The sequence below is a fragment of the Magnolia sinica genome, chromosome 19, assembly GCF_029962835.1.
Source record: "Magnolia sinica isolate HGM2019 chromosome 19, MsV1, whole genome shotgun sequence".
Classification (NCBI taxonomy): Eukaryota; Viridiplantae; Streptophyta; class Magnoliopsida; order Magnoliales; family Magnoliaceae; genus Magnolia; species Magnolia sinica.
The window spans coordinates 44350510-44361871 of record NC_080591.1 but is presented as its reverse complement, the minus strand read 5'-3'; the positions used below and the strand labels follow the sequence as shown (position 1 = coordinate 44361871).

At 42.5% G+C, this 11362-nt stretch overlaps 1 protein-coding gene across 1 annotated transcript; it reads left to right on the top strand.

Annotated features, from left to right (window-relative positions):
* The first annotated feature begins 540 nt into the window (after positions 1–540).
* On the top strand, positions 541–1407 carry LOC131234599 (uncharacterized). The gene has a single exon (XM_058231532.1). It carries the CDS (start codon positions 541–543, stop codon positions 1405–1407), a length of 867 nt encoding a protein of 288 aa, XP_058087515.1.
* The last annotated feature ends 9955 nt before the right edge of the window (positions 1408–11362 follow it).

The window sequence follows — 11362 nt, the reverse complement described above, 5'->3', positions numbered from 1 at the left end:
TGTCTTCGGAGCAACTAGGGGCAAACTGCTAGGCTTCATCGTCAACAAAGATGGCATCCGGGTGGACGAGACCAAGACCAAAGCAATCATCAAGATGTCGACTCCAAGAACTGAGAAGAAAATTTGGAGTTTTCTCAGACGAATCCAGTACATCAGCCGATTCATCGCACAACTCACACCTATCTTCGAGCCCCTATTCAATCTTCTCAGGAAGAACTCACCAAAGGAATAAAACGATGACTGCCAAGTAGCCTTCGACAAGATCAAAAAGTACCTGCTAAACCCTCCAGTGCTCATGCCACCTACACTAGGTAGGCCATTGTGCTATGCATTTCTGTCACAGTGGAAGCAATCGGATGCGTTCTTGGCCAACATGATGCTACAAGAGGAAAGGAGTAAGCAATTTACTATATAATCTGAAGGTTCACAAGTTACAAATCTAAATATTCTAGCTTAGAGAAAACATGTCTCACCCTGGTCTAGACGACACAACGGCTACGACAATACATGATCGCCCACCCAATCCTTCTGATCGCTCGCATGGACCCGTTAAAGTACTTGTTCGAAAAACTAGCACTAAAGGGGAGAATCATAAAATGGCAATTGCTACTTTCTGAGTTCGACAACACCTATGTCACTCAAAAGGCAATCAAGGGGCAAGCACTAGCTGATCATTTAGCAGCACACTCTGTACCTGATTATCAACCATTGAAGACCTTCTTCCCGGACGAGGACATTCTCCATATTGAGGAAGGAGAAGAAAGCAAGGCAGGAGAGTGGACATTCTTTGTCGACGGAGCCGCAAATGCAAAGGGGAGTAGGGTAGGAGCAATACTCTACTCTCCTGACAACGTCCCAATCCCCATCTCTAGGCGATTGGCATTCCACTGCACAAACAACGTGGCTGAATCTGAAACATGTATCGCTGGTCTAAGAGAAGCCATCATCCTCAACATGAAAAGATTGTGGGTCTTCAGAGACTCACAACTCATCATTAATCAGATGAATGGTGATTGGAAGACCAAAGATGAAAAGTTAATCCCTTATCATGTTTACCTGGAGAATCTAATTGAAGAATTCGAAGATATCACTTTCTCTTACATGCCCCGAGCCAAGAGTCAATTCGCAGATGCCCTGGCTACCCTCACCTCGATGCTGGAGATCCCGAGAGAAATTACCAAATGGGAACTCATCGTCGAACTCCAGGAGGAACCCACGCTCTACTTGCAGATCGATGAAGTCGAAACCTCTTCGAACAATCAGTTGTGTTATGCAGACATCAAAGAATATCTTGAGCATCAAAAGAACCTAGAAGGAGCGACATCAACCGATCATCGCACTAGCCAACAGCTAGCGGCCCAGTTTACGATCACCGGGGGCATCCTCTACAAACGATCCTTTAATTAAGTCCTCCTCCACCGTGTGGATCAAACAGAAGCAGCTCAAATCATGTTAGAAATCCACGAAGGACTATGCGGCCCACACATGAACGGACATATGATGGCAAAGAAGATCCTACGACTTGGCTATTATTGGCTAACGATGGAGACAAATTACTACAAACACGTCCGGAAGTGCTTCAAATGTCAGGAGCATGTAAGCACCTACTTCTGAACTATACAGTCTGATGACACCATGACCCTTCTTTATATGGAGACTTGACATCATCGGCAAAGTCAACCTCGAAGCTTCATATGGGCATGAATATATCCTGGTGGCAGTAGATTACTTCACCAAATGGATAGAGGCAGCATCCTACACCATCGCAATATCTCATGTGATAAAGTTCATGAAGAACAATGCCATCAGCCGATACGGGATTCCTCAAGCCATCATTATAGACAATGGGACTCCATTCGTCAATAAAAGGATGGGCGATTTCCTCAACAAATTCAAGATCCAGCGTCATCGGTCAAGCCCTTACCATCCACAAATGAACGGTGGGGTTGAAGTCGCGAACAAGACTATCATTCGCATACTGGAGAAAATGGTCAAAATGTATCGCGACTAGTCGGAATGCTCCCATACTCACTCTGGGCTTTCGAACATCTGTACGGTCTACTACAGGCTCAACTCCTTATGAACTCGCATATGGAATGAAAGCAGTGCTGCCAGTCGAGATTGAAATCCCATCACTCCGAATACTGCTGGAGACCTAAGTCGAGGAAGGCGAGTGGCAACAAGCAAGATATGATCAACTGCATCTAGCAGATGAAAAGTGCATGCGTGCACTAAGCCACTCCCAATGTTATCAAAGAAGGATCGCACGGGCCTATAATAAGAGGGTCCGGAAGAAGAGCTTCAAAGTCAGTGACATGATCATGAAATGTATCTTACCGCTACACTTGCCAGATCCCAGAGGAAAGTTCAAACCTTTATGGGATGGACCACTGATCATTAGGGAGGTACTACCAGGAGGCACCCTTCGGTTCACCAATCTGAGAGAAGAGGATCTTCCCGAGCCCATTAACGCTGACAACATGAAAATCTATCATGGGTAACCATACCTAACTTTGTCAATAATTACAATCATGAAGCTAAGATCAACAAAAACAAGAACAAAAAGAAGAGAGCACACCCATCATTCCTCCCACAAAAAGAAAAAAAAAAGAAGAGAAAGAAAGAAAAAGAGTGAAAAGGGAGAAGAAAATAAGGTCATCCTCCATTCCCAAATAATCTGACCAAAATAAAATAGCTTACGTTTGTGATCAAAGACAAGGGCAGGAAGGTAACCAGTCGGACGGCTATGAAGGAAACCCCTCTATCTCTCCCGGCACTTCAAAATAACAAAAAAAAAAGAAAAAGAAAAACATGCCTAAGTAAAAAGGGCGAGTTGAAAACCCGAAAGGGCAGCTCGAGTAAAAACAGTGGGCATGAAACAGACTTGGTGAAAACCTGAAAAGGCGCCAAGGGTAAAAAAGCACAAGCTACCAAGGGGCAGGCAAGAACAAAGACACAGACATAGTGAAAATCCGAAAGGACGCTACGAGCAAAAATAACGGGAAAACTAGTCGTAGTGAAAACCTGAAAAGGTGCTATGAGCAAAAACAACAAGAAATAAAATAAAATAAAAATAAAAGTGCAGGTACAACGGAAGTCGAGGCAACGAGCGAAACAAAGAAATACAAGGAAAGGACCAACTCCAGATCAGAATTCTGTCAGACTCTGCCCAAGTCCAAGGGGCACGATCCTGAATGCGTAATCTTATGGAACCAAGATCTCTAGTACACAGCTCAGACTTCTGAACACAACGTGGGCTGAGCCCAATGTTCTAATCCCAATCATCTAAAGCACAAATCCAAACATGAGCAAACACTGACAAGCTTGGCATAAACAAAAACATTTCATTCCTTTCAAAACATCTTTTTTACAAGTACAATGTTCTTTGTTCTTTACAAAAAGAAACAAAAAATACACATGCACAGGATAAGCAGCTAGTAAGTCAGGGATTGCCAGGTAAGCCTCCATCTTGTCCCTCATACATGGACAGCCTCTGTTTAAGTCTCTCCACCTCCATGCGCAGGTAGAAGACCACATCCCTCTCCAAATGGCACAATGCAATCATACTCTCATCATATCTCCCCCTCACCACCAGACGACGGGCCATATCCTCACAAGCATGATGAAGGATGGCAAGCTCAGAGATAAGATGGCCATGAGTAGCAAGCAAGAATGACTGGTCGATAAAGGGTCTCTCCCCGAACGCCTCGAAGGAGTCATCAACCCCTGACGATGACGCATCATCGAAAATGTCCTGATCATCCACATTGTCTGCCAAATGCCAACTAGGGACCTGATGGTAAAGCGATTGCTCCACCACCCACTGTTGATGTAGCGCAGTTGCTAAAGGAGGAGCCCATGACTCGAACTACAAAGCCGCTGCATCTAAGCAGCCCTACCAGGAAGTCCAGACTCGTCGATAAAGAGCCATCAAGCCTGAAGGGAGAAGAGTGTGCCCAAACCCCGAGAAGGCAAAGTCAAGGTTGTCCTGCCAAAAGCTGAACTGCCGAAGAAACCGCACGGGATGATAAGAGCAGTACCTTCGGAAGCCTAATAGCAACAGAGGAGTATGAGCGGCACTATAAATCAACGGTGTACGACAAAGCCATGGAGCTTCCCAACTAACTTCCCACCCACGAAGCTGAGAGAACATACGGCGGTAGAGTGCCTCTGTAGCCTCAGCACCGAGAGGGAGGTTGTCAAGCAGTAAAGTCAACACATCACCACAACGAGAATTCGGCCATGAGAGAAGAGGGGTCATGTGCAGGTGCTCCCACAGCCATACTTAAAGAGGAGCATGACCCAAATATAAGGCGCAGGCAAGGAAAAGAGCGAAAAAGAAAAAGGGAGACAGTGGAAGATACCTGAAGGAACGAGCAGAAGCCCCTGAGAATGCGAGTTTGCCAGAGAGAACACTCGGACAAGCCCAAAAAAAGCTCCACCAGCACTATCGAGACGATGCTTTGACGGGCCAAGGTGCAACAAAATACTTCAAACAAAACTGTTAGGGATGACCGTCACCACCCGAAAAATAACAGCTCCGCCAAGTCATAAAAGATTAGTGCATTCAAGCACTCAAGCTGACAGTCAGATCCCAGGCCCCCTTGAGCGATCGAGCATCGATCATACAATAGGTCAAGCGAGAACTCATTAGTCCGACTCTCCGCAGTGGGAAAGGTGGCCGAAAAGCCAAACCATGGTCCTAAGTTAGAAGGACGAACCGGCTGGGATGAAGGGACGTACGGCTCCTGAGTAAGAGGAAGTCCAGACAAGTGAGCGAACTCCTCCAAAGATGGACCCAACTCCAGATCATTGAATGAGAACAGGCTCAGCACCGAAACCCAATCATAAGACACCACGCTCAATGGTCGCCAATCCAGGCAAACTCGGTGAAAATGGAAGACCTCTCGGAAGCCCAAGGAGCCCAGCTTAAAGACCTAGGAAGCCGTCAAACTCTCGATCCAGGTACGTAGTCTCTCGGAGCATGTACTACGCGGCTATAGGCGATAGGTATGGATGGGCAGGCCCTCAACAATCTGGAGGCCTGAATCAATAGGCGAATGGTCAAAAATAGCCATACCCTCATCCAACAGTTCAATCTCATGATGACGGAAAAAGCCCGACTCTCCCATCGTATCGCAAAGAGTGTCCTGGAAAGCAGCAACAAGTGGACCTGAACAGCCAACTATCGCCACATTAAGGGTTGTCTAAAAAGTATATGCTCCAGGAGCCGCAACACTCAGGCCGCTCCAACGGCTGACTAGACTAGCACTTAGATCCCTGACAGTGGCTGCATGTCCCATCACTACCTAGAAATCTGCACCAAATATCTAACTCAAGCCTTCAATAAAGGGTCCATCACCCATCAGATCCAAACCACCCATCAAACCCAATCCATCAAAATGGGGCCCACCATCCATCATGACCCCATCCATCCCATTCGAACCATCCAAAGCAATCATCTCGCCATCTCCACCATTCATATGCATCTCGTCAAGATTTGGCCAACCAATCATCATCATGCCACCATCCATACCATCCAATGGCACATCCATGCCCCTCCCACCATAGGACAACCCATCCAATGGCCCACCAAGCATGAAGCCATCCAACCCATCCAAGCCATCCAAACCACCCAACATCTCATCTCCACCATTAATGGTGGTAGGAGTAATGCCATAAATGGCATTGACTTCTTCAAGAGGGCCCACCAACCCACCATCAACACCCATTAATCCACCATCAAAACCCACAAATGGGCTCCCACTCACCATGCCATCATAAATCAATAAAGGAGAAGCTCCACCTATCATCACATCATTGTTGTTGGACCCACCAATATGCTCTCCAAAGCCATCCATAATAAAGACAAAGGAGAAAAGGATAAGGATGAGGAAAGGACAAAGGGAAGAAGAAGACAAGGAGGGGACAAAAAGGGGGCAAAACGAATGATCAGGGAATCTGAGAGAGGAGAGAATTAACAGAGGAATTGTTGAGAACGGATAGAGAAGAAGAGCCTTTATTGGAACAGAAGATGAGTAGGGGCAGTAGTCGGATTACCGCCCAGGGTAATCCAAGTACCGCCTACGTGCTCTCTCCACTCCTGCAGTCTGGCAAAACCTGACAGAGCCAGAACGACTCCAAAATGTCAATGGGCAGTAGTCCAACTACCGCCCGGGCCCACTTTGCACCGAAATCAAGGGAGGGGCCCACCCGGGATGCTGTGGAACATGAATTCTCTACCGATAGCTCAATCAGGACCACAGAAAGGTTCAAAAAGTGATCAGGAAGGCAACACCGGGCAATTGAAGTTCAATATATATGGAAGATTGTACAACAGATGATACATGATCACATGATACAACAAGACTAATCATCGTTAGGTACATAATCGTCCGTATCTTTTAGGTGAATCTGGGGCCCCAAAAGCCCCCCTCTGGTAAAACGTGCATAGCCACCTAGAGCATAGACATGCTGAAGGATTGGACCAATGTCGTACTGCTCACACCAAGAGTTGTACTCTCTTGTTGGATCGACAAATACACTGGCCTCGAAGCCCTGTAGAGTAGCAATCAATTCTCATTTAGGCACCGTCCTCCAATCTGAAGAACCAGATGGAGGGCTAAATGGAACCAAAGGGCTACCCATCAACCGTCAAAAGAACCTCTTACCCAAGTACCACTTTGTCACTCAGGGATCCTCTAAAATGCGGTGTCGACGTGAGGTCTGATAAGCCTCCTGAGCCGCGGGAGTGAGCGCAACAATCGACTAAAGGTACGGCCTGGTCTGGAACTGCAAAAGATAAGAAAGACCAAATATGAAGGGTAACAAGACAGACAACAAAGGGCAGGGCAATCACTTACGTCATCAGGGATAAGGTCATCGATGTTCGACCTCCATGCAAGATTAAAAAACAAACGCATGCGGCTGCAGTTATCCTTGTACCACAGCATCATGCGTGGAAAAGGAGGGGTTCAGTCGATCAAAGCAGGGGCCAGATGAGGAAAATAAACAAAGAAGCAGACTTGCGTAAAGTCATAATTAGAATAGCATCGATCGTCCAAAGAAATGGTATGAAGGAAAAGGATCCGACACTGAAACGGCCTAGCTATGTCCTAGAAGGGGGGTGAATAGTACTATGCCAAATTATAATTATAACAGCAGAATAAAATAAAGAGATAGCCAAATAAAATAAATCAATTCACAATACTGAAATAAAATCAACCTCAATAACCAAGTATTCAGAGGTTGATACAAATTCAGTTCTAAGGAGAACCTTACACCATAAAAACCAAGGATTTATGGTAGGACAACCTTACTTCTAAAACGTCCTTTGTATCAAAAACTCAATCTGAAGATAAATAAATAAATAGCAAGAAATTGAAATAAAATGCAAGAATTTAAATCTAAATTATTACAACATTCCACACACTTGCTTGAAATGTAAATTTTACAACATTCACATCCACACATACATCCCACAAACTTGAATGATAAAAGATATAAAACTTAAGCAAGCATTCAAACCACAAGACAAAGAATTATAGTGGTTCACCTGTGTGTACACCAACTATTTCACAACAGCCACACAGAATGCTACTCCACTCCTAATATCCTCACACAGGGGATATTAACGTTCACTAACAAAATAGGTTTCACAGGTTCACCTAAAACCTTCACAATTGTGTCTTTTTAACTTGTGCTTACACAATCCAAAAATCCACACTTTCTGAGTTTTCTGGCTCTCCTCAGATAACCACACAATGAGATTTTTTTGGCGAATCTCAAACAAAAACTAAAAAAATGAAAATTTTACATAAACGTAAAATACCTGGATTTCTCCTTTCGTAGTAGCCCGGAAGAACCAATCGGATTAGAAGTTCGAATCAACGTTCAATGTCCAATACTCACTTAAAATGGTTCTAAGTTCTAATTGATTTTAAATTAAATCAAATGGGCTAGCTCTATTTGATTTTGATTCCAAGAAGAAGGAATTACAGAATTTCCCCTTTTCTAATCAGATTGGAATGTAGATCAAAATCAAAAAATAAGCTAACAAAAGGAAATATTAATTATGCACAAAGTAGCTTAAAATGAACACTAAATTATCTCAGAGTGTAGCTTTGAATTTCTTTGAATTGAGTTATGAAATTCTGAGATTTGTGTTCAATTTATAGAAGCAGAAATCACGTCTACGACTAGTCTCAGGGAAACTTTGACTGGTCGTAGCTTCAACGGCATTTTGAATTTTTAAGCACGATCTTTGAAAACCGTTCTATGACTGGTCATGGGGTGTCTACGACTGGTCGTGGACCACCTACGACCGGTCGTAGATGACCCAGGACTGGTCGTAGAAAGCATGAGTTGGTCGCTGTAGTTTGAGTCGAGGACCCACGATTGGTCGAAGTTCGAGTCGTGAACACACCTACGACCGGTCGAAGGACCTCCAGGACTAGTCGTGGGCTAACAAAAAAATTCTAAAAATCTTCAATAACTTAGGACTGGTCATGGAATTTCTTGGACTGGTCGAACCAGTGCTAGGACTAGTTAAACAAGGTCCAGAACTAGTCTTAGAATAGACCAAATTTATATATATATATATATATATATATATATATATGCACATACAGTTTGAATTGTGTATCCGAAATGACCTACCCTAAGGTCAATCTAAGGTCAATCATACCTGGGACATGAAGTATGGACATTGAAACTCCATTCTATCAAGTGATTGTTGACATTTGAACTTTACAAAGCTTGAGATCTCTACTTGATGTAGCTTGATCTTGAGATCTTCGATAGCTTGACATCAAACTTCAACTTGAGTTGCTCTTGAGTCTTGAAATGTACTTGAGTCCTGTACTCTTTATTGATGTAGCTCTGAACATTGATGTTTACAATACATGGCTTAACTTGGCTTGAAGTCGATCATTGTGCTTAACTTGAAGCACTTTGAAGCAGTGTCTGGAAGATATATAACAACATACAAACACAAGACACAAATAGAGTTTTGGCACAACAAAATTTGACAACCAAAGGAACATGAGACCATAGCACATACAATCTCCCCCTTTGTCAAATTTGTAACAAAACACTCTCAAAGAGAATAAGAGAAGCACAACATGTTTAACAAAGAATCATGCACCAGTTATCATAAACTAGCACACACATTCATTTAGAGGCAAGTCTCCTCTATACTCCTCTATACTTAGTACTCCCCCTAAGTAGCACACATAGATATTCAAACAAATAAAAAAAATGCTACTTAATCCTTAATCCATAACCAATTAGCTTCAAAAACTCTTCTTCCCCTTTTTGTCACAAAATGACAAAGGAAGAACAAAAGGATAAGAATGATATTTAGGAGAGCAAAGTAAGCAAGAGATGAAATAAAGTCCATAAATCCAAATATCAAAAACCATTCAGGTCTAAAGACAATTAAAAACAGTCATACAAACTAAGATAAAGAAAAAAATATATGAGTTATTATAGACCAGTAAATAAAAACATTCAGTCAGATCCTGAAGAAGGAGCGGGAATAGATGGATCAATTTTGTACAAACCCTTAGTAACGCGCCGCATATACTTGCGCATATAAGCAAATTGAGAAGTTTGGGTTACACGTATTTTAGCCACCTGTTCCTCAAGAGAACGCAATCTCTCATCAAAGCCAGATTGCACAAAGTCAGGATCATTTCCAGAATCAGATTCTATTTCATCAAATATAGCATCCATATTAACATCATCTGGAGGAAGATTATCACCCTCATCTTCATTCACACCTGATGCTCCACCTTCTCCAACATCTACTTGGCCCTCAGCCAATCGCAACTTCATTTTGTTTAAGTTGGAGTGGTTGAAAATGAGGTGTTGGATAGGAGCCTCTCCAACAGGCATAGCAACTAGCATATGAGTAGCTAACATAGTAATTAAGTAAGCAAAAGGAAGATCACTATGACCTGGATGGATACGAAACTGAATGATGGAATGACATATCAAAGAGGGTAGACAAACATTTGCACTAGTGATGATAGAATACAAGATACGAACCATGAATATAGTCAGTTCTGTTTTGTTACCAGAACGAGGATACAGATTAGAAGTAAAGATACAATGCAAAACTCTGTATCTGGGTAACAAAGATTTGGTTGCGAGGGCATTCCCGTTCTGAGTCCGTTGAGCATCCATATTACAAAGTGCTCTATTATAAATACGTTTTTCAGATTCAGAAACTTTCTTAGCTAGAGTGCTAGGTGGAATACCATCATCATTAACAGGTATATCCATAAGGCCTGAAATTAAATGACGATCAACAGGAAAAGGCCCTTCTCTAGTAGCAATAGAGAAAGTTAATTGTTCAGTAGAAAATTTAGATATGCATGCAAACATGCTCTGCGCAATGGATTGGTTTGCTGCCCTGCCCCAACGTAGAATGTTATCCCAACCTACAGATTGGAGAAGAGGAAGGAGACTGAAATGAGAGATGTGATCTAAATCAACGGCTTTTTCCACAATGACATTACGTAGACGTAAACCATGCACATAAGATGGATCATCTTCGGGAGACCGAAGATGGCGTCTTGTAATAGGAGTTGATCTAAATAACGAGGGACCTCTAGTATTTTTCTTTTTTTCCCTCTAGAGTCCATATTCTTGAATAAAAACAAGAAATCTCAAAGAAGTAGAGATGGGTTTTTCTAGATCAGCAAATGGAGAAGAAAACCCCAAAAAGCTCAAGGCAAACTTAAAATCAACTACTCCAATGAAGAAATTGAAGAAAATAAACCATGAATCTGCAAGAAAGACAAGCAAAAATGCTCTGACCTGGTTAAATCGAACACTAGGGTTTGACTAGTCGTAGCTCGACTTGTTAGAAAGAAAAGTGAAAATGAGGAAGAAGAGAGATTTCCCCAAATTAAAGAGGTCAGCGCGCTCCACGACCGATCGTACCACGACTGGTCGTGTATGACCACGACTGGTCGAGTACCGGCTAAAAATTGTATTTTTCAATGAATTTAAAATTTTAACCACAAAAATACGTAAACATATATTCAATATGTTACAATTATGCAAGAATATTCAATAAAAATTACACATACTAAGGTCAAACTTTAATTTATTGAACCTACTTTTGTCAAGCGGTTTAGTAAATATGTTAGCAAGTTGAGTTTCGGTTGGAATGTATTCCATAGATATTATTTTTTTTCTTCCACTAATTCACGAATGTAATGATACCCAGTGTCAATGTGCTTGGTACGTGAATGCTGGATTGGATTTTTAAAAATATTTATTGCACTGGAATTATCACGATATAAAACCATTGAGTCCTGTGCAATTCCATAATCGCTTAACATATGTTTCA

Excerpts from the sequence above, each read along its gene's own strand:
- LOC131234599 (XM_058231532.1), top strand. The coding sequence starts at position 541 with ATGGACCCGTTAAAGTACTTGTTCGAAAAACTAGCACTAAAGGGGAGA.